The sequence below is a fragment of the Rutilus rutilus genome, assembly GCF_951802725.1.
Source record: "Rutilus rutilus genome assembly, chromosome: 4".
NCBI classification, from domain to species: domain Eukaryota; kingdom Metazoa; phylum Chordata; class Actinopteri; order Cypriniformes; family Leuciscidae; genus Rutilus; species Rutilus rutilus.
In genome coordinates, this window is record NC_140212.1 from 1,797,259 (window position 1) to 1,822,023 (window position 24,765).

The 24,765-nt window shown below is 39.8% G+C and overlaps 1 protein-coding gene across 5 annotated transcripts; it reads left to right on the top strand.

The window, feature by feature from the left end:
• Positions 1-337: 337 nt before the first annotated feature.
• scaf11 (SR-related CTD-associated factor 11) lies at positions 338-17,096 on the top strand. 5 transcript variants are annotated; one of them, XM_084407237.1, is made up of 16 exons: positions 338-546; positions 904-964; positions 1,135-1,265; positions 2,229-2,306; positions 2,395-2,474; positions 2,938-3,008; positions 5,474-5,508; positions 5,596-5,696; positions 7,450-7,566; positions 7,883-7,956; positions 8,358-10,736; positions 11,669-11,886; positions 13,043-13,144; positions 14,999-15,169; positions 15,548-15,667; positions 16,020-17,096. In XM_084407237.1, the coding sequence occupies exons 2-16, from the start codon at positions 943-945 to the stop codon at positions 16,122-16,124; spliced, it is 3,804 nt and encodes a 1,267-aa protein (XP_084263363.1). In that variant the 5' UTR covers positions 338-546; positions 904-942; the 3' UTR covers positions 16,125-17,096. The 5 variants fall into 5 exon arrangements, with proteins under 5 accessions (XP_084263363.1, XP_084263362.1, XP_084263364.1 ...); XM_084407236.1 differs by having other exon boundaries at positions 355-546; positions 15,545-15,667; XM_084407238.1 differs by having other exon boundaries at positions 355-546; positions 15,002-15,169; positions 15,545-15,667.
• Positions 17,097-24,765: the final 7,669 nt, after the last annotated feature.

Genomic DNA, 24,765 nt, shown 5'->3' on the forward strand with positions numbered 1-24,765 from the left:
CAATTGTGACTTTTAAAGTCATAATATCGAGTCACCTAATAAATGACTTTGGTATGTCATAATTCCGACTTTTCATCTCATAAATATGATTTAGAATGTTAAGATTTCGACTTTTATGTCATAATTACGATTTACAAAAGCATATTTTTTTCTTATTTGGCGGAAATAGGCTTCCGTCATTTTTCTTCATTGTTTTGTGACGTGTTTTAATTATATTTTTTGTACTGAATACGTTTTTAAAAGACTTTTAATTGTTTTTTTTAGGAGAAGTTCAACATCCGCCGTTCTACTGAATTATACTTCTGCGGACCTTAAACCCTGCGTGATGACGCAGTGAGTCTCCCATCATGCCCCGTAGCAGCGCCCCACAGCGGTGAAGAGGCGGAACTGCAGCCTCTGACCCACATGTGGCTGGGCGCCTTTAAATCTATCGCAATTACGAGCGCAAGTGCTCATGAAAGTGCCCGAAAAGTGTACGTTTTTGCACTAAGGAGCGTCCTGCGTGCTATTATATGATCTGAAGTCCGTGGAGCGACGTGCGCGGAGGTGAGTGCGCGCTAATGACAGCAGATGCTAACACAGCTAGCCGCGTCACACTGATAAACAAGAGTCTGAACTTATAAACAGGATATGTAAACATCTCTGTGTGTGTCTAGCTGTGTTATTCTTACAAATTATTAATGTGAGATGGATTTAAATGAGTATAAAACGCTCTAAAGGCCTCTGTTATCTCTAAAGACGGCTAATGAACTATTCAAACTTCAGCTGTGCTGAGACAGAGCGAGAGAGAGTAAATAAACAGAGCAAATAAAGACACAGTGACCGAGTTACGCGGTCGTTATATTGATGTTAATGTATCTGAATTGTACTTTAATATGTTTCTTCTTTAATGTGGTGGTACAGTAATTCAGGGCTCAGAGCTGCTGTGACCCGGAGCCAAAGATGCAAGAGGGGCCAGGAAAGGGTGAGTGTGTCTTCATGATCATCGACTTCACACACACACTAAAGTGAACAAGGCTCAAAGGACTGAGTAGTTGAATTTGACTGTTATTCATTATGCATGTTTTAATACATAATTATGTGGTTGCATTTTGTTGAATCTTTTTTTAATAAAACTTATTGTGTGATTTTCAGAGGGTAGTTTGGAGGATGAGGAGGATCAGCGGTGCCCGATCTGTCTGAACCGTCCCAGACGTACGGATCGAGCCGTACCCGACTGTTGCAGACACGTCTACTGTTCAGCCTGCATCCTCCGCTGGGCTCAGGTCAGCTGACACACTCAAAACACTTCCACACTCACACTCTATCTGTCTGTCTGTCTATCTATCTGTCTATTTATCTATCTATCTGTCTATCTATATGTCTATCTATCTATAAACACACATACACCACTGGTCAAAAGTTTGCATTTTTATAATGTTTGCTCAGCAAGGCTGTGTTTATTTGATTATAAATGCAGTAAAACAGATAAATATTTCAATTTAAAATAGCTTTTTTCTATGGGAATATTGTACCTACACAATATACAATATATTGTATATTCTATATTGTAAAATGTAATTTATTCCTGTGATCAAAGCTGAATTTTCAGCAGCGTCATTACTCCAGCGTCACGTTCCTTCAGAAATCATTCTAATATGATGATTTGATGCTCAAGAAACATTTCTGATTACTGTGATAACATTAATAAAATATTTTTTGTAAGTATAAAGACAGAAATACTTCTATTTATCAACGAGATATTCAATTAATCAAAAGTGACAGTAAAAACCTATAATCTTACAAAAGCTTTGTTTCAAATAAATGCTGCTCTTTTGAACTTTGTTCATCTAAGAATCCTCAAAATGAATCACAACAATTTTATTTATACTGTGAAAAATTATTTCAAGAAATAGTTACATCATTTTCTTCTCCTCGTTATAGTACTGTACTGTTAGATGCTTTGTTTATTTTTGTATTTATTTTATTCACTTCAAATAATTTTTTTTGTATTTTATTTATTTTAATCTATTGTATTTTTTAATACATTTTTTATTTAACTTTCTGTTTTAAATTACGTGTGATCCAGCAAATGCAGCCTTGGCTTATAAGCCTTATAAGTGACTTGCTCACAGAAATCCAAACTTTTGACCAGTAGTGTATGTGTGTATTTATATATAATCTGCATACTACCCAAGGAATATACACTGCATGCAGTAATGTGTGATGTTGTGTGTGTCGGGCCACAGATGGTTCAGTCCTGCCCGGTGGACCGCAGACCCTTCAGCGCGATCTTCCTGCAGGGCTCCTCGCAGCAGTGCATCAAGGTCAGACGTCCTCCTGATGTCCCGTATGTCCCGGTAAGAGCCTCTGATTCCTGATCAAACTCAGCCGAGCTTCTCCTCTGTGTTTCAGATTCCTGTGAAGGCGCTCAGACTGCCGGCGCTGAACACGTGCTGCAGTCCGGATGGCCCACGGATGCGTCGTGTCTGTGTGTAAGTGCTGCGTTTGCGTTCATTTGCTGTTCATCTGATCATTTGTGACCATGGACCACAAAACCAGTCACAAGGGTCAGTTTTTTTAAATTGAGATTAATACATCATCTGAAAGCTGAATAAATAAGCTTTGTATGGTTTGTTAGGCTGAGATACAACTATTAGAAAAAAAATCAAAACTTTGAGAAAATCACCTTTAAAGTTGTCCTTTTATGTTGGCGATTGTGCCGCATTCACTCACAAAAATAATTGTTTTATATATTTACGGTTTGGAAATTTACAAAATATCTTCATGGAACATGATCTTTACTTAATATCCTAATGATATTTGCCATAAAAGGAAAAATCTATAATTTTGACCCGTACAATGTATTGTTGGCTATTGCCACAAATGTACCTGTCTGACTTGTGACTGGTTTTGTGGTCCAGGGTCACATTTAATAAATAATTGTGTCGTTAACAGGGCAGAGACAGGAACTCTGGAGAGAACGCAAGATAAACGAGCTAATGCCAAACAGAAATGCCACAGAAAAGGTATGTGCTTAAGTATTGATTCTTATCTTGTCCATCAGTTGCTTATGTTGATATTTCAGTATGAAAGGTTGAACAACTTAAAGGGGTGGTTCGGGATTTTTGACATCGGACCTCATTTTTAAGTCAGCCTGGTTGTTATTCATCAGTGGAGACATTTTTTTTTAATTATCCAGTCCTTATATTTGGATAGTTAGCCGATGCTAGGATAGCGCGAGTCAATGGTATATGTTAGCCAGCCATTAAAAACCGTTTTACCCACTCCACAGTGCACCAAACGCAAATCAATTATAACACTAGACTATCGATGCAAATGTCCGTTGAGAGAATAATGTTAGAAATCAAACTTACCTTTCATCTCAATGATCCCAAAGGAACTAGTTTCTCAGCAGCTGCGGAATTTTACTTTGCTCCGGTTAGTGTGCCAGCGGCAGGTAAATACACTTGCGTCATGTGTGTACCGGCTCACTCGGTTGCCTAGGTAATCAATATCACTCCGCTGCTGCTGTAGACAAGGCTTATGATTACAGGGAACAAATTATAACTAATGCAATGTGATGAAAGGTAAGTTTGATTTCTAACATTATTCTCTCAACGGACATATACATCGATAGTCTAGTGTTATAATTGATTTGCGTTTGGTGCACTGTGGAGTGGGTAAAACGGTTTTTAATGGCTGGCTAACATATACCATTGACTCGCGCTAGCCTAGCATCGGCTAACTATCCAAATATAAGGACTGGATAATTTAAAAAAAAAAAAAGTCTCCACTGATGAATAACAACCAGGCTGACTTAAAAATGAGGTCCGATGTCAAAAATCCCGAACCACCCCTTTAAGTTCTGCTACAATACAATAGATTACAAATTTTATTTCTATAGCACATTTAAAACAAATGCCATTGATCAAAGTGCTTTCCAGCATAATTAATACAACACATTTCTGTTGATTTAACAGAAACTACATTGGACTGGTTATAGAATACGTTACAGCATTATTGTGAATTAACATGAGCATAAATTAACATTAATGTAAATTTCAACATGAAATCTTAAATGTAATGTGTGTTGCAAAATATTTATTTTTATTGTACTGCACAATATATTTACCCATATATTTCCATTGTAAATGTTTTCACTTAATTTTTCCCAAACTATGAGACGTGTTGATCTTGCCAAAGATGCTGTCGGGAGAAGTTGCATAAACCAGAATATTGCCTGTAGAAACGACTCGCATTAGATTATGTTTGAGGGAGAGTTGCATGATTTATCACAAAAAAAAATAGAATATATCAACCTTTGAATGTAACTTGATGCTTTAAATAAAGATTGTATCATTGCATTGTTACTCCAGTAGGTGGCGACAAGCGACTGTTAAAACTTATTTGTCATTGAACCATTTATTCAAGAGATTTGTTCAAAAACGCTGATTCATCCAGTGATGAAACAAGTGGAGTCGTTGAATCATTCACTCAAGAGATTCGTTCAAAAACGCTGATTCATCCAGTGATGAAACAAGTGGAGTCATTGAATCATTCACTCAAGAGATTCGTTCAAAAACGCTGATTCATCCAGTAATGAAACAAGTGGAGAGTCATTGAATCATTCACTCAAGAGATTCGTTCAAAAACGCTGATTCATCCAGTAATGAAACAAGTGGAGTCATTGAATCATTCACTCAAGAGATTCGTTCAAAAACGCTGATTCATCCAGTAATGAAACAAGTGGAGTCATTGAATCATTCACTCAAGAGATTCGTTCAAAAACGCTGATTCATCCAGTAATGAAACAAGTGGAGAGTCATTGAATCATTCACTCAAGAGATGTTTTCAAAAACGCTGATTCATCCAGTAATGAAACAAGTGGAGAGTCATTGAATCGTTCACTCAAGAGATTCGTTCAAAAACGCTGATTCATCCAGTAATGAAACAAGTGGATTGTCATTGAATCGTTCACTCAAGAGATTCGTTCAAAAACGCTGATTCATCCAGTAATGAAACAAGTGGAGAGTCATTGAATCGTTCACTCAAGAGATTCGTTCAAAAACGCTGATTCATCCAGTAATGAAACAAGTGGAGAGTCATTGAATCATTCACTCAAGAGATTCGTTCAAAAACGCTGATTCATCCAGTGATGAAACAAGTGGAGAGTCATTGAATCATTCACTCAAACAGAGTTTTAAATTTTTTTATTCAAATGAATTAAATATTCTGCAGCAATTAACATTTTGTCAGAACTTCTAGTAAATTACATGTTATTTTGTTTAACTGTTTATTCAGAATCGTGGGAGAATCGTGATCTCTATTTTAAACATGATTCTCAATTTATCCAGAATCGTGCAGCTCTGGTTTGAGGTGTACACAGATTTGTTTAATAGTTGGTTGTGGTGTTGAGCTCTATATAACAGAACTGATAAACGTTTAGCGAATTAAGAGCTTTCCAAAATAAATGTCTTCTATTCCCCGGCAGGTGACTCGGATGCATCTGTGGATAAAAACAGAAAGGTTAGTATTGCACTGTTGTATTCCTCTTTTTGGCCTCTTTTTTTTTTGTGCATATGAATGACAGGGGAAATGTGTTTATGTGCGCAGGTGAGTGGAGACTCATGCCACTCTCTTCTGCTCACTCAGCATTTTCACTCATCACTGCCAAGCCAACAGGGAGCGACGCTCGGCACGCTGACACAGATCATGTAAGTGAACATCATGTGTCTTCTGTTTCTTTGTTGACTGAACAGTGTCTCTTAAAGGGTAACTCTCGCCAAATTGCAACCTAGGGTCTTTTTCTTAATCTACCCGAGGCAAACTTTAGTGTAAAAGCATAATTAGAATGGAAACGCCACTTTTAAGTTTGACCGTATTTTCGTTTTCGGTCAAATTGCCTTTTGAATGGGAGTGCTTCTATGATAGCATCAAAATCGCTATTTTTTAAAACACTAAGAAGGCTCGACACAACATGAAACTTTGCTGGAAGTATCACCAGGGGCTCTACACGTGAACTCCAGCATTGAGAACATTGTTTGTGTACACAGAGTTTACTAAAAAGAAAGATTTTGAACAACTCACTGTAGCTGTGGCCATTTTGACAGTCAAAAATAGTCGATCTCCGAATGAACTGACTCTGAATTTTAGTATTACTTCTTATATATGAGCATCCTTTTTCAAATACAAGGTCAATATTGATTTTCACTAACGACAAAACAATAAATTATCCGTGAATTTATATGTAACTAAGCTTTAGGAGCTTTCCATCTTTACTCTCCTCCCTGTTACGCTGCCGCCGGATGGAAACACTAACTGATAAAGTGAGTCGTACAAAACCTTTCTTTTTAGTGAACTCTGTGTGCACAAACAATGTTCTCAATGCTGGAGTTCATGTGTAGAGCCCCTGGTGATACTTCCAGCACAGTTTCATGTTGTGTCGAGCCTTCTTAGTGCTTTAAAAATAGGGATTTTTGATGCTATCACTGTAGTGCCCCATTCACTCCCATTCAAAAGGCAATTTGACCGAAAACGAAAATACGGTCAAACGTAAAAGTGGCGTTTCCATTGTAATTATGCTTTTACACGAATGTTTGACTCGGGTAGGTTAAGAAAAATAGCCTAGGTTGCAATTTGGCGAGAGTTACCCTTTAAATGGCTCTGTTATGCTTTTTCCATCTTCATCTATTTTTAGTGTGTAATGTTGCTGTTTGAGCATGAAAAAGCTCTGCAAAGTGTGTGTGTGTGTGTATATATATATATATATATATATATATATATATATATATATATATATATATATATATATATATATATATATATAAATATACTGTACAGGTCAAAAGTTTGGAAACATTATGATTTTTTTATATTTTTGAAAGAAGTCTCTAATGCTTATCAAGGCTGCGCTTATTTGATAAAAAAAAACAAATAAAAAAATAAATATTTTTTTTTTTACTTTTTATTCATCAAAGTATCCTAAAAAAGTATCACAGGTTATGAAAAAATATTACGCAGCAGAACTGTTTCCAACTTTGATAATGAATCATCATATTAGAGTGATTTCTAAAGGATCATGTGATAGACTGGAGTAATGATCCTGAAAATTCAGCTTTGCATCACAGAAATAAATGATAATTTAAAGTATAATAAATTGAAAACCAATTAAATTGTAATAATATATCACAATATTACTTTTTTTTTTTCTGTATTTTTGATCAAATAAATGCAGGCTTGATGAGCAGAAGAAACTTCTTTCAAAAACATTAAAAATAGTAATGTTTCCAAACTTTTGACCTGTACGTATGTGTGTGTGTGTGTGTGTGTGTGTGTGTGTATGTATGTAGAATATGGGGAAAATAGTGAATATTCAAATAGGAAAACTTGTTATAGTAGAGCATGAAACCATCAAGACTTTGTAAAAGGTTAAAGTGTTTTGTTTGTCATGTGTGTCTTGCGCTGTAGGGCAGGATCTGTTGAGGTTTGTGAGGAGGGGCCAGACGGCGTTCAGTGGAGGAGATTAGAGAGGAAACGCAGATGGCTTTCTGCCTCTGTACCTGTCCTCTCTACAGGTGTGCCCAGGTAAGAAGCATGTTTCAAACAGTCTGTTCAATCTTGATGGATAGTGCACTCAAAAATGGCAAGAACTGCTGAAACCGCCAGTTCGAATCTCATTGCATGCATGATTTTAAGATGATCTCTTCCTGTTTACTAGGCTAGTTCAACTTTATTCTGATTCAGCTTTTGTTTTGAACTTACATACAAGTACCAATTATAGGACTCATTCTATGAGTGTAAATGAAAATCAGAAATTTAGAATTTGAACCATTTAGCTGCTATTTCATTTGTGTGGATGTCTCTTATTTTGGGTTATGAACATTTGTTTATTGACTTATAGGGTGTTACTCCACTCACATCTGCTTCTGTCAGCGGTCTCCGCCTCTCTGAATCTGCTGCTTTCTGAACACACAGGTGAGTTCACTTCAAACAGAGTTGTTTGTTAGTTGCGTTAAAAGACATGCGTAATAATCTGGTTATTATTTTGAAATTTACTTCTTTTTTTTCCAATTTGACTTGCAGCTTAGTTTATTTAATTTGCGTTAATTTGCCATTTAATTGTTATCAAGTTTCAGCTTATTTTGTTGTTGTTTCAGTTTTAGTGTGTTAGGGCTGCCAAAGTTAATGTGCTAAATGGTTGTAAAGCTTCCATAATTATAATAGTAAAAGTTTTATTATATATTATTATATCAAAATGTAAACTCAAATGAATTTGTGGCCGGGTTTATTTTCAGTTTCTCATTTTTCCTCCCTCAGTTATTTATTAGTTTTTATTTTCGTTACAATTAACACTTATTTTATCTCCTGTTTCTTAGTTCCTCATGGCATAGTTTGTGCCGTCACCTGTCCCAAAGGTGAGGAGAGAAAGGGAACCAGGGGTTCTGGGTCAAAGACCTCTGTGAAGCCAGAAACTACTGCGACCAGACGTTCCTCTCGTCACAATCGCGCTGAGGCAGAGGATTCCTCATCTGCGCAGTCGCAACCGACAGAATCGGACACAACCTCTTCTACACCACAAACCATAAACGATACTCCTGCTTCTACGAGCAGAGGACAGCAGGGGAGCAATCCGAGGTCTGGAGCGAAGAGGAAAGGACGTGGAAAAAAGAAGATTGTGGAGAGACATGAAGATGAGGAGGTTGAGAATCATGAGGAAGATGGAGTCAATGAGGAAGCAGAATCTGAGGAACCAAAAACGGACCAGAAAGCAAGTCCTGATCAGATTGATAGCGACCAAGACCCAGTGGATACGGAGGAGAAGATGGAGGTGGAGAACGAGACGAGTCCTACTGAGGCCAATAACCAGGATGATGAAACGGCGAAAGTAGAAGAAATGGCAACTGAGAGTATGGTTGAAGATGAAGACAATCAGATACTTTCACGAGATGATAGCGAGAAAGAAGTGGAGACAGATGATTCAGACCAAGTTGAATTGGAGAATGTTCCACCAATAGTGGATGACGATTCCCAATCTCGTTCCTCTGCTGAACTGGAAGAGTCTCAGTCCGATTCCCAGGACGTTGAATCACCTCTGCAAGTGGAATCAACAGCTGAGCCACCTACAGTAACTTCTGACCAGATTGAGGATGTGAAACCGGAGTTTGACACCGAGGAAGACCATTCCGACAAACAGGAATCGAGTTGCTCTCCACCTCTCCAAGATATTGAGGATCTGAATTCGGAGCCTGATACCACAGAAGACAACTCTGACAAACAGGAATCAAGTAGCTTTCCACCTCTCCAAGATATTGAGGATCTGAATTCGGAGCCGGATACCACCGAAGACAACTCTGACAAGCAGGAATCAATTAGCTTTCCACCTTTCCAAGAGTTTGCGGATCAAAAACCAGAGCCGGATACCACAGAAGACAATGCCGACAAGCAGGAATCACTTAGCTTTCCAACTCTCCAAGAGATTGCGGATCAAAAACCGGAGCCTGACACCACGGAAGACAATGCCGACAAGCAGGAATCCAGTACCTTCCAAGAGGATCAGTGCGCTGGTCCATCAGTACTCGGAGAGAAAGCTATTCCAGAAACTAAGGACACTAATGCAAGGAGTCCTCAGGACAACACTGACCTCATTCCCATGGAGTGTGATTCTCCTGCATCTGAGAGTGAAGCTCATGCTGCTCATGCTGCTGATCCTGAGATAAATCCCACTCCGCACGTGGTTCAGACAGCCGATCAAAAGCCCAAGATTGACAGCTGTAAGGAAGCGAAAGGCTCGGACAAGAGGGACCGGGATGGACGATCCCGCAGGTCTCGCTTTCACTCGCCTACGACCACTTGGTCACCTACCAAGGAGTCTAAGAGTGAAGGGTCACGCCGGTCAAGGTCTCGATCACGGGATCGTAGCCACAAGACCCGATCCACATCTCGGAGCCGCGAGCAGCAAGAGGAAGAGCGGGAAGGCCGCCGGAATCGAAGCCGTAGCCGTAGTCGTAGTCGGGAGCGAAGTCACAGGCGACGCAGCCGTTCCAGGAACAGAAACCGAGCCGGACGCCGGAGCCCGTCCCAGGAACGCTCGGATCACGGCGGACACTCTCCTCGCAAACGGGAGTCCTGGGGAACGGATGGATGGCGGAGCACAGGTGGTGGACGAGGTTTCCGCAATTCAAACTGGAGGAACAATGCGGAAAAACCTGGGAATTCGTCAACACGAGAGCATGTTTCATCCGACAACGGCAACTTCAATGAGGTGTCGCCTGATCGGAGCAGAAGCGAGAACCCGGACTGGGTAAAAGACAGGGAGAAGCTCTACCCGGATGCTGATGCTCGAGGGCGTGAGCCACGAAAGGATGAACATTTGGGAGATCCACCTTCCGATTCCTGGTGTCGGGGGGGCTGGAGCGCTGGACGCGGGAGAGGAGGTTCAAACTGGTCGGCCAGCCAGCAGAGCGAGCCAGCAGATAATTGGAGGCAACGCACTTCTTTCTCAGGGACCGCAAATAACACGGATTCTTATAGCCGCTTCAACGAAAACAGAGCCGGAGGAAAGAGAAAAGATTCTGATGGCGGCGAGACGGCGATGGATCGGTCGGGGTGGTCGTCGGCGTCGAGCTGGGCCGTGCGGCGAACTCTTCCCGCAGATGTGCAGAACTACTACTCGCGCAGGGACCGAGGCGGCGGAAACAATACTTGGAACAGACAAGAGGAGGATCAAGCTGCACCAGGTGTCCCAAAACAAGCAGGTCTGTCTTTATACAAATAATGGCCTGTTCTCACCAACACAAAAGTTTTTTTTTTTTTTTCGTTTTTTAAAGTTTGCTCAAATTAATTAATTTATGGATTCCCTTTTAATGGTTACATTTAAACCTAAGCAATCAAAAAGCATGTCTAATCAATTGAATCATTAAACTTTATCGATTTAATCATTTATTAATAAAGAATGCTTTGTTCATGAGCGCCACCAAGGCATAGTGTTATGTAACTGCTGCGGCTCGGGACATGAAACCAAAACTGTTAATCTTATTGGTTGGCCAGCAGATTCACAGTGTGATGGAAAACACCTCTCACGCTCTCCGTAAGAAAAAAAGGTTGAATCGGAATGAACGTCTGTTAACGCGTCTATTCAAATAAAGCGTATATTTCAAGTCTTATCCTTAAAGCATAAATATGTTGATTAAAGTGTATTATTAGTGTTCTCAAGCTCTTTTTCTCTAGTCATGTTGTGCGAATTTCAAAGATATTTGCATTTCTTTTACATAGACAGTCAAGTTTAAAGGATTAGTTCACTTCAAAATGAAAATTCTGTCAGCATTTATTCCCCCTCAAGTTGTTTCAAACCTGTATGAATGTCTTTTTTCTGCTGAACACAAAAGAAGATATTTTGAGGAATGTCGATAACCAGACAGTTGATGGACCCCATTGACTTCCAAATGTTTTTTCCCTAATATGAATGTCAATGGGGTCCATCAACTGTCTGGTTATCGACATTCTTCAAAATATCTTCTTTTGTGTTCAGCAGAAAAAAGAAACTCTTGAGGGGGGAATAAATGATGACAGAATTTTCATTTTTGAAGTGAACTATTCCTTTAATTAAAAGCCCATTATGCCAGTGGTGAATTTCCCCTTTATTATGTTTGGGTCACATTTACATTCATGTCCGTTTTCTATATTTCAGATCCCCCACAGAATGAGCCAAATGCACCCCTGCCAACCGAGGCTGTTCCAGCTCTACCCCCCACCCTGATGCCCCACCAGCTCGGTGTGATGGGGGTCCTGCGTTACCCCATGGGTCCTCTTCTGCCGAGACCTCCAGGTGTGGGTCTACAGCCTCCTCAGTTCAGTCTACCCCCTCCAGTGCCAGTACAGCTGCACCCCACCGGCCCGCTCCTACAGGTGAGAATGAGAAAGTTGTATGGGAACAAGTGTATGCGAGCAATCAAGTCACCTTAATGTATATAGCGCTTTTTACAATACAGATTGTTTCAAAGCAGCTTTACAGAGATAACAGGAAAATAATGCAACAAAGTTTGTTTCCAGAAAATAGTGTCACAGTCCAGCTTAAGTTCAGTGATGTTTCATTTTTGTTGAAAATGTTATTAATTTAGTTCATTTTTATATATATAGATCAATAATATTGTTGAATATTAAATTAAATGTCCCCAACTAAGCAAGAAGGCAGTAGGCTTGCTACGATAGTCGGTGTTGACGGTGTTACCGGTGTTCAGAAGCAACACTGGTTACATCACTTGCCCACCGCGGCAATGCCCCCACCGTCGATTTGATATTTTTATTTATTTATGTATATAAAATAATTTAGTTCAGCTCAGAGAACAGACACTACAATTAAAAACTGAACGGTGTCTGCTTAACAAATCGTGAGCTGAACGAGAGTCGCAACACAGATCAGCAACAGGAGTCAGATTTCATTTATCACGAGAGTGAGGAGCTGACTAACAAGATGATGTTGGAATATTTGGTGTCAAAGCGAAATGTAAATTTAAAATGTAAAAAAAAAAAAAAAAAATCTATATAAGCGAATTTGTACTGTTTTGTTGTTGTGTTTTTCATTAAGAATAGTAGGCTAATGAACTCACCATTCAAGCAATCCATCCCCAAATTGGCGCTAATTTGAAAGCGAAACTAAAATGTGCACGGCCGCACGTGTCCACATGCGCGGAGAGACAGAGCAGCACCATTATGAATGCACGTGCTGACCCGCGCATTTTACTTTCGCCTTTAAATTAGCGATTTAAAAGCTCCCGGTGTTGTCACACGGCGATTAACCGGTGGGAAAATATCCTCACCGTCACATCACTAGTGAGCAGCTGTGAAAAATATGATACACCGGTTTTGCCAGATGAGAAGATTATCTATGTATCATCTTTTTACTCTTTTAATTTACTTTCTTTAATCTTTACATCTCTATTAATTCCTGTTATAACTGTTTTATTTAAATTTTCCTTGCTTTTATTTTGTGATTTGTTTTAATTCCTTTCTCACTTTCTGTGTATGAAATGTGCTATATAAATAAACCTGCCTTGCGTGACAGGTCCCATCCATAGCCGTGCAGGGACTGCCTCCGCCACCTCCACCTCCTCCACCGGTGCAGGCCGGCTTCACCGTAATAGCGCCTGAAAGCCACCCATCTCAGGTGAGCACCAGGGTTATTATCATTAAAGGTGCATATTATGTAATATTTAGGATAATGTTGTCAAAAGTACCGACTTCCAGGTCAGTACTGAAATTTAAAAAATGTGACACTTTGAGCGCTGTTGAGCGGAATCATAAACACCTCTGATTGGCCATTGTGTTCACGAGCTCATCGGATATGTCTGTGGTTGGCTTGATACCGAAAGTACCGACTTTATTGTATCTGGTATTGACTTTCCTGGTACCGAAGTCTGTACTTTTGACCACACTAATTTAGGAGGATCTGTTGACAGAAATGCAATATAATATACATATCTATGTTTTCAGTGGTGTATAAAGACCTCACATAATGAACCGTTATGTTTTTATTAGCTTAGAATGAGCCATTTCTCTCTACACACACCGCGGGTCTCCTTACATCGACAAGTTTCTACAGAAGCCCTAAACGGACAAACGCGTTTCGTCACTGTTTTGTTCTTAGTGCAAAGAATCTAGCTAAAGTCAGCGAATAAAACACGATGAACAAGTAACAATAATATTCGCAATAACATATCGTTTTACTGAATAATTAAGTAAACATAATTTCTTCATTTATCTTTGTAAAGAAACCTCATTGGTTAACTGGCTATACTCTGCTGTCTCAGACGACGACATCGCTTCCTGTCGGCCACCGTAACTTCTGTTGGGTGCAATTCACAACCTCACCACTAGATGCCGCTACAAATCACACACTGAACCTTTAAGTACAACTAAAACCATAAAAAAATGACATTACTCTGATTGTGCTGGGTTAGTTGATATAAAAAAATTGTTTTTTTTTAAATAAGACAAAGCTGCATATACAAAGAACTAGACCAATGACATAAGCCGCTTTCCGACCAAGTAGTTACAGGAACTTAGTTATAGGAACTGTCCACTTCTAAACAGTTCTATGACCTACTCTCCCCCAAAATCAGTTTTGCACTGGCCAAGTGACCATAGGAACTGGTAGGAGGGGTATTAGGGAGTGACGCAAGCACGGCGACTTTTATTTTGACGGCGCTGAGAACGCCAGAGCAAACAATGCTCGCATTCTCTGTGTTCATTAGTTAGCGATCTGTCTAACATGTTATTAGCTAAAATTGTTATAGAAAGTACACAGTATATTGAAAAAAAAGGTTAGCCTATGCCGTGTGGTTGATGTCCAGTGTTGCTAGCTGAGCAGAAATACATAATTATGTTTGACTTGGTCCCCTCAAAGTTGCGTTGGATTTTCTCTTCAGCATAAAGGTTTAGAGGCCCATCTATCACTGTTTTCCATGTTTATATCTAGTTTCTGGAGTAAATATATAGGCTATAATCTGTGTGTTTACATATAGCTGTTTTAAAAATGGCAGGTGCTGGTGTTTTGCGTGCGTTCGGTCATCAGCGTACACTAACGTCACGGGTAGTTCCTATAGTGCTGGTTTAGACCCTGCTCTGAAGTAGGAGCTAAATTAGTTCCTCCAAATGGGAGTTCCTAGAACTAAAGTCGTTCCTAGTCGGCGTGTTTGCACCGCAGGAACATACGGGTACTTTAGCCAATAGTTCTAGGAACTGTGAAAAGGTTCCTCTGGTCGGAAAGTGGCTATATACAAACAAGTACACATAGGGGAGAAAAAAAAGAAGAGAGAGAAAAACAGCTAGCTGTATAGATATAATAGTATATACAGGTTCAGTAATAATTTTAATGATTAGATGGGTTAATGAATAGATTATTCCAGTGTGATATAACAACATTTTTGATTATATATACATATTTTAGTGTTATAAAAAAAGGAAAACCATTTGTTGTTATTGTTGTAAGATTTGGTTGTAACATTTCTATATTTTACAGCAGGTGATGCCCAGTTTTTCTATACAAGGCAAAGGTTCTTTCAAGCCCATGCCAAGTAAAGTAGTTGCAGGGCCACTTCATCCTATCGGGACGGTCAGTGCGTCTCAGCCGTCCTCCACCACCCAACCAACTCACAGCAAGGCCCACGCCGACAGCTCAAAGAAAGAGAAGGCAAGAGTTCATGTTCAAGCAAACGGCTCCATGCTATTCAATCAACATGCACCAATGCTACATTTTTCTAAATGTCATTATCATTTGTTAACAAACAAGTATTCATTACTTCAATGAGCTCATTGTTTCTGCATTAAATTACTACATTGTTTTAATTAATAAATTTTTAGCTAACTGTGATTTTGTATATCTACATTTCTGAAATACATAACTTACTGTTACCTCTGATAACAGATCACTCTAAATTGTAATATAGACTCATGCACTTTCTGCTTTGAAATGTGTATTGTGAAAAGCGCTATACAAATAAGCTTGAACTGAATTAATGTCCATATCCTGCGCTGCACTTCGTAAAGTACATTTTCCCCTTTCAAGCAGAAATTGCAGATTCAAGAGCGTGCCGTCAATGAGGTGAAAGCAGCGATTAAGCCATATTATCAGAAGAATGAAATCAACAAGGAGGAATATAAAGAGATTGTACGCAAAGCTGTGGAAAAAGTAAGTTTAGATTTTTAGTAGATCATTTGAGGTTATATAGGTTACATAAAACCTATATACCTATATACCTATATATATATATATATATATATATATATATATATATATATATATATATATATATATATATATATATATATATATATAATTTCTTTTTTTTTTGTCACATTCACTGATTCTCTCTGCCACATTTCTCGAATCACAGTTGCACCTCTGCATATTCAGTTTGATTTTAGTGTATCTATTCCTTGAATTTATGTTCATGTGCCTTCAGCATAATATTTACTCAGATTATGAATTTTGCACACGTGGCTTCATAAATACACAGCTAATGTCTTGCCCTTTCTCTCAGGTGTGCCACAGCAAGAGTGGCGAGGTGAATGCAGACAAAGTGGCCAACCTGGTGAAAGCTTACGTTGACAAATACAAGCGCATCCGCAAAAACAAATCCGAGTAGAGCTAAGGGTCTGAAGGGTCTGAAGGGTCTGAAGGGTCTGACGGGTCTGAAGGGTCTGACGGGTCTGAAGGGTCTGAAGGGTCTGACGGGTCTGAAGGGTCTGACGGGTCTGAAGGGTCTGAAGGGTCTGACGGGTCTGAAGGGTCTGACGGGTCTGACGGGTCTGACGGGTCTGACGGGTCTGAAGGGTCTAACGGGTCTGAAGGGTCTGACGGCTCTGACAGGTCTGACAGGTCTGACGGGTCTGAAGGGTCTGACTGACGGGTCTGACGGGTCTGAAGGGTCTCTGTTCTGCTGAATGCACAAGTGCAATTCCTCCACCGCGGTGTCACTGACTGGAGCCGTTCTTAACACGTTTGCATACAAGAATGAAGATTTTTCTAGAGATGACATATTTTGTTTAATTTGGATTTGATATAGTGCAAATGCCCTTTATTGGATTGTGTCTTATGGGTATATGTGTGTATGTGTGTGTGTGTGTGTGTGTGTGTGGAGGGGGGGGAAGGTTACGGTCTGTAATGGTGTCGTTATAATTGCATTTTGCTTCTAAGTTTAAAGTAGCAAAAAAAATAATTAAGGCTTATGATTCAAGTGGTACGACTGGACCTGTTCTCTCTCTCTCTCTCTCTCTCTCTCTCTCTCTCTCTCTCTCTCTCTCTCTCTTTCTCTCTCTATCATTAGTCATCCTTTAGACCTAAACTCCTTTTCTTTTAGAAGCATAGAAACAAAACAATCTGGAGTAAATGTGCATTAGCTTTATTATTCCCAGCTGAATGTGTGCGTGTCTGAGTGTGTGTGTGTGAGTGATTCAGTCGTAATCTTACGTGGAAAGAACACGGGTAGTTTGTTGGTGAGCTGAGATGATTTTGTTGTCATATCCAGGTTTAAGTCCTGTACTTCTGTTTATGCAGTTCAATCACTGTGTCTGTTTACCCTCCCAGAAGCAATGAAATAAACCAGCTCTCTGAATCCCGTCCTGTGTGGATTTACTGACTCCAGATCAGAGGATCATTTCATCAAACACTCATTAAACTTAAGTAAGGGGCTTGTTAACTTGCGCAAAAGTGGAAAGTTATTAAAGCTCTCAGAAAAGCTCTCCGAAAACACATACCGTGGGGAGAACAAGTATTTGACACACCGCTGATTTTGCAGGTTTTCCTACTTATAAAGCATGTAGAGGTCTGTAATATTTATCATATGTACTCTTCAACTGTGAGAGACGGAATCTCACAAAAATCCAGAAAATCACATTGTATGATTTTTAAATAATTAATTTGCATTTTATTGCATGACATAAGTATTTTATCACCTACCAACCAGTAAGAATTCCGGCTCTCACAGACCTGTTAGTTTTTCTTTAAGAAGCCCTCCTGTTCTCCACTCATTACCTGTATTAACTGCACCTGTTTGAACTCGTTACCTGTATAAAAGACACCTGTCCACACACTCAATCAAACAGACTCCAACCTCTCCACAATGGCCAAGACTAGAGAGCTGTGTAAGGACATCAGGGATAAAATTGTAGACCTGCAGAAGGCTGGGATGGACTACAGGACAATAGGCAAGCAGCTTGGTGAGAAGGCAACAACTGTTGGCGCAATTATTAGAAAATGGAAGAAGTTCAAGATGACGGTCAATCTCCCTCGGTCTGGGGCACCATGCAAGATCTCACCTCGTGGGGCATCAATGATCATGAGGAAGGTGAAGGGATCAGCCCAGAACTACACGGTAGGACCTGGTCAATGACCTGAAGAGAGCTGGGACCACAGTCTCAAAGAAAACCATTAGTAACACACTACGCCGTCATGGATTAAAATCCTGCAGCGCACGCAAGGTACCCCTGCTCAAGCCAGCGCATGTCCAGGCCCGTCTGAAGTCTGCCAATGACCATCTGGATGATCCAGAGGAGGAATGGGAGAAGGTCATGTGTTCTGATGAGACAAAAATAGAGCTTTTTGGTCTAAACTCCACTCACCGTGTTTGGAGGAAGAAGAAGGATGAGTACAACCCCAAGAACACCATCCCAACCGTGAAGCATGGAGGTGGAAACATCACTCTTTGGGGATGCTTTTCTGCAAAGAGGACAGGACGACTGCACCGTATTGAGGGGAGGATGGATGGGGCCATGTATCACGAGATCTTGGCCAACAACCTCCTTCCCTCAGTAACAGCATTGAAGATGGGTCGTGGCTGGGTGTTCCAGCATGACAACGACCCGAAACACACAGCCAGGGCAACTAAGGAGTGGCTCCGTAAGAAGCATCTCAAGGTCCTGGAGTGGCCTAGCCAGTCTCCAGACCTGAACCCAATAGAAGATCTTAGGAGGGAGCTGAAAGTCCGTATTGCCCAGCGACAGCCCCGAAACCTGAAGGATCTGGAGAAGGTCTGTATGGAGGAGTGGGCCAAAATCCCTGCTGCAGTGTGTGCAAACCTGGTCAAGAACTACAGGAAACGTATGATCTCTGTAATTGCAAACAAAGGTTTCTGTACCAGATATTAAGTTCTGCTTTTCTGATGTATCAAATACTTATATCATGCAATAAAATGTTAATTAATTACTTAAAAATCATACAATGTGATTTTCTGGATCTTTGTTTTAGATTCCGTCTCTCATAGCCTAGAAATCTAGACGCACCCTAGCGGCAGCAAAATTTATTTTGCAGCCAGGGTAGTCTAGCAACTCTCCGTTGACTTTCGGAGCTGTAAAAACCTAAATTGGGTCAGGCCAATCACATCGTGTATAGAGTAGGCGGGGCGGGCTTAACATAATGACGGCAGAGTTGCGATGGTTCTCTGGTACTTGAAAACAAAGAATGGCGGCTGCTGCTGGAGAACAGTCGTTCGAATCGGCTTTGGCCGCGACTCTGGAGGACTTGGAGTTAAGTTTTTCTTTGAGAAAAGAGCAAAGAACGGCACTCAAGTCATTCTTAAAAAAGGAAGATGTGTTCGTAGTTTTGCCGGCCAGATTCAAAAGTTGAATCTATCAACTAACGTTAGCTCCGCTGGTGGGAAAACGCTCTGGTTGGTTGAAGCGATGTCCTATTGCGAGCAGAGGGAATTTGAAAGACAGCCGTTTATCCCGCCCCTCGGATTGAGCCGTGTCTATGGTGAGTTGCCAGACCTAACATCTTGATGTAGGTCTGGCTTGCCAGGCTAAGTCTCTCACAGTTGAAGAGTACATATGAGAAAAATTACAGACTTCTACGTGCTTTGTAAGTGGGAAAACCTGCAAAATCGGCAGTGTATCAAATACTTGTATATATATATTTTATATTATTTATTTTGATTATATTATATTTTATTTATTTATTTATTTTGATTATGGTAATTATAGTAAAATCTCTATATTTTTATATTATTTTATATTTGTTTTTATTATATATATATTTATGTTTTTATATATTTTTTAATTATATTTTACACAATGCTCAGGGATAAAGTATGCGGATGACCTGTGAGATTCTGAAGTGCGTATGCATATGATAGATCACATGATGACAACATGATAAAGTATGTCCGGATTACATCCATAGGACACATTTTATACTACAGAGAACATACTTTTATAGCGGTCGCAAAGTACTTTCTCAAAACACTTCCCTGCAATTTCGGATGCAACTTAAACTTCAAATCAAGAGAAGCTAATCCTTCAATGCATGTTAAATGTTTCCCTGAATCATGATGCTAATGAGAGTGATTCTTAATTATGAGTGAACAGCACTCCCAGCACTCCCATGATGGTGTTTTTCCAGCCACAGACAATCATCCAACAGAAGGACTGGTTTAACTAACCTGACCTAATCGATTTTACTTATATAATGGGAAATCACTGGTCACATGGGTTGTATTCACTCATGAGTCCCAGGCCTTGATGGGCTAGTGGTTAAACATGTTTTTGCCGTGGTTTTGAGTCTCACCTGGTTATGTTGGGATGATCCTATAGTGAAGTATAAGTTCCAGCAAATGAAAGCCAAGAGATCTGTGGCTCACTGGTATGAGCGCTGCCTCATGGTTACAGAGGTTACTGGTTCAAACCCCAGTCAGATCTCCAAGAAATGAGCAATTGGAGGAAGAGCTGATGGAGGAACAAGGAGGAGCTGTAGTCAAGATCCTGGTGGAGCAGCTGGTTATCCAGGAAAACCAGCTGGAAAATTGTTGACTTATTAAAAAGTATCCAGTCCTGAGACTAAGTACACAGCTTGATGAAAAGTAACACTGCTGCTGGTTATCTTCCCAGAAATCCCCAGGGGGAGGAGTTAGGATATTACCTCCCCCCTTCGTGTCCGACCGTCTCTTGTCCTCCTGTCTGATCTGATGGCACCTGTCGCAGATCAGGATCAGGAGACCGTTCCTCAACGCAACCATGCTTCAGTGTCCAGGCCGGTTTTGAACCGGGATCCTCCCATTCAGGGAGAACATGCTCAAACCACTGAGCCACTGGACCTTCCACACTCACTCTGCTTTTTTTTGGGGGCATGTCTTTTTTATTTGGACCAAACCGGTGAAACTAAAGATTTTCACAACAAAGAGAGGAATTTGAACCGGGAATGTCCACTTCAGAGAGCAATGCTCAGACCACTGAGCCACTGGAGCTTCAGCTCTTACACTTCTTTTTTTTGGGGGCATGTCTTTTTTTTCTCTCGGACAAACCCGGCGAAACTAAAGCATCATAAGAGCAAGGCTCGAACCCGGATTTCCCACATGGACCCGCAACACTCAGACCACTGAGCCACTGTAGCTTCTCCTCACAAGCTCTTGTTTTTGGCAGGAGTTTTGTCTTAGTCTTTTAGCACCAATGAAACTAAAGATTTCCTCTCATGAGGAACGGCATGAGATTCGAACCGGGATTCTCCACGTCAAGGAGCGACGCTCACACCACTGAGCCACTGGAGCTTCCTCACGCTAGTGTTTCTGTTTGTCTCAATTAAACAATCAAACCAATAAAACTAAAGCATTTTACACTGCAAAAGTGAGATTTGAACCGGGATTCTCCATATTAGAGAGCGACACTCACACCACTGAGCCACTGGAGCTTCCACTCTTCCACTTCTTTTTTTTGGGGGCATGTGTTTTTTATTTGGACAAAATCAGTGAAACTAAAGCATTTTTACCACAAAGAGGGATTTGAACCGGGATTCTCCACGCCAAGGAGCGACGCTCACACCACTGAGCCACTGGAGCTTCCTCACGCTAGTGTTTCTGTTTGTCTCAATTAAACAATCAAACTAATAAAACTAAAGTATTTTCCACTGCAAAAGTGAGATTTGAACCAGGATTTTCAACACAGATCAGCAACGCTTGTACCACTGAACCACTTGCAATTCAACAATTACACCCTTTTTTTGAAGATTTGTGTTTTATTTGGACAAAACTGGTGAAACTAAACATTTTCACAACAAAGCGGGATTGGAACCAAGATTCTCCACATTACTGATCACCACTCAGACCACTGAGCCACCGGAGCTTCTCCTCATAAACTTTTCTTTCTGGCAGGAGTTTTGTCTTAATAGTTCAGAATGAATGAAACTAAAGTTTTCCTCTTACGAAGAACGGCATGAGATTCGATCCGAGATTCTCCACATCAAGGAGCGACGCTCACACCGCTGAGCCACTGGATCAGACACACTCAAAATGTGTTTATTTGGGGGCAATTTTGTCTCAATTGATCATTCAGAGACGATGAAAGAGAAGCACTTGCCGTCTCTGAAGAGAATCAAACCAGTGTCCTCCACACGAAGAAGCGACGATCACACCACTGATCCACCGGCATCTGCTTTTTGTTGTTGTTGAGGTTTTGTCTTTTTTATTTTTTAAAGAACTACAGCATTTTACACCATGAAAGTGAGATTCAAACTTATACCACTGAAGCTTCTACACACTTTTTGGAGTTTTGTCTTTTTTATTTGGACAAAAACAGTGAATCTAAAGCATTTTTGCCACAATGAGTGGGATTCAAACCGGGATTCTCCACATTACAGAGCGACGCTCAGAGTCAGACCGCTGAGCCACTGGAGCTTCCACTCCATTTTTTGGGGGGGCATGTCTTTTTTTTCTCTCGGACAAACCCGGTGAAACTAAAGCATCATAAGAGCGAGGCTCGAACCCCGGTTTCCCACATGGACCCGCAGCACTCAGACCACTGAGCCACTGGAGCTTCTCCTCATAAACTTTTGTTTTTGGGAGGAGTTTTGTTAATACTGTAAAGCACATTGGACAATGTAAATTGTATTTAATTGTGCTATATAAATAAATTGCCATTGCCATAATCTTTTTAGCATCAATGAAACTAAACATTTTCTCTCATGAGGAACAGCATGAGATTCCAACCGGGATTCTCCACATCAAGGAGCGACGCTCACACCGCTGAGCCACTGGAGCTTCACTATTACAGCGTTTCTGTTTGTCTCACTTCATCAATTATTAAATCTGTAAAACTAAAGCATTTTCCACTGCAAAAGTGAGATTTGAACCAGGATTTTCAACACAGATCAGCAACGCTTTTACCACCGAACCACTTGCAATTCAACAATTACACCAATTTGGACAAAACTGGTGAAACTAAAGACTTTCACAGCAAAGTGGGATTTGAACCGGGATTCTCCACATTACTGACAGGAGTTTTGTCTTAATAGTTCAGAATGAATGAAACTAAAGTTTTCCTCTTACGAAGAACGGCGTGAGATTCGATCCGAGATTCTCCACGTCGAGGAGTGATGCTCACACCGCTGAGCCACTGGATCAGACACACTCAAAATGTGTTTATGTGGGGACAATTTTGTCTCAATTGATCATTCAGAGAGGATGAAAGAGAAGCACTTGCCGTCTCTGAAGAGAGATTTGAACCATGGTTCTCCACATTAAGCAGCGATGCTCCGACGACTGAGCTTCTCCTCACTTCAGCTTGTCCTGTTTAGGGGGAGTTTTGTCTCATTTGATCATTCAAACCAATAAATATAAATGAAATATTTTCCACCACATAAGTGAGATTCGAACCAGGTTCCTACACTTAAAGGAGTGACGCTCAAACCACTGAGTGCCAGTGGAGCTTCTCGTCTTCAGTGTTCATTTTTGTGTGGATTTTAATCCACTGAAACTAAAAAAAAAAAAAAACGAGTCTCGAGAAGAGAGAAGAGACTATGATGTTTGACAAGGATTAAAGCTCAATTATTTATTCATGTTCAGTGGAGTCAGAGCTGCATGTGACTTTGCAGTGGATTGTGGAGGACTAGTATGCAAAATAATAATAATAATAAATAAATAAAAAATAAAATAAAAATCGCGTTAGCGGAATGCACGCCCTCCTGTGGTGAATCTAGGGAATTACACTGCTGCAACATTATCACAAAACACGAGTCTTTTTTAGTCTATCTACGGTCTGAACCATAGACTGTGTGTCAGGACGCCTTCCAGCCACATTCAAACCGTGCATTATTTTTGCATTAATTCAGATTAATCATTCGATGCAGAATCAAAAATATTATTGGGATAAAAAAAAATCTATACATGACTCAACAAGAGCACGGAATTATTTTGCTTTGATTTAATATTATCTAATAAGTTGTTCATGATCATAAACATCTGTCAAAGTATCAGTTTTGTTAAGTAGAGATATATTCTTATATCTGTAATATATATTTAAAAATCCGAGTCTGAACGCCCTCCTGTGGTGAACTGTGTGAATTACATTGCTCTAATTTGCTTCTACGGCTATATCCCGAGTAAATTCTTCTATTAATGTATTATTTTACATTGATTCACTATTATTTAACAACTCAATGAATGTCATGTGCAGTCACAAAACGTCTGGCAAACATGTATTTTCAAAGGAAGTATATTGTTAGATCTGTAAAGTGAGAAAGAAAATTACAAAAGTCCTTTCATGGACTATCAGTCTCTGTGTGTTGTTGTATTTAATCACATATTTTGTTAAAATAAATAAATAAATAATACATTTTTAAAAAGGCAAGCAAGTTGAACTTAACCGTGTGTGAATGTGTGATTTACACTGCTGTTAATTATTTCTACAGTTAGCTTATAACTCGAGTCAGAGGGAAATATAGCATTACACTAATTTAAATGTATTTACTATTTAATAAATTGTTCACTACCTCGTGAATCAGCAAAACATCTGTCAAATTACACCCTTTATTTAATAGAAATAGATTTTTACATCTGTAATACATTTTAATTTCGAGTTTAAACGCCCTCCTGTGGTGAACTGTGTGAATTACACTTTTGGAGGGAAACCTGACATTAAATTCTTTTGCATTTATTCACACATTTTTTTTTAAACGATTGATTATTCCATGCAATGAAAACGTTGCTATTATTGTAAAAACATCTTTATAAAATATATATTTTTAAAACTTGCAAGTCAAAAGAACTTAACCGAGCGCCCTCCTGTGGATAATTGTGCAAATTACACTGCTACTACAATAATCTTGATTCATAAATATTATTCTTATTATTAGATAGTATTATTAGATATATAGATAGACTGAGGGGAAAATATGACAAAATCAATTGTATCATTCTCTTGTGTATTACTGCGTTTCATCTCCCGATTTGTTAAAATAATATATTTGAAAGAAAAGGGCGGGCGCCCTCCTGTGGCGAATTGTGTGCATTACAATCTCCATCT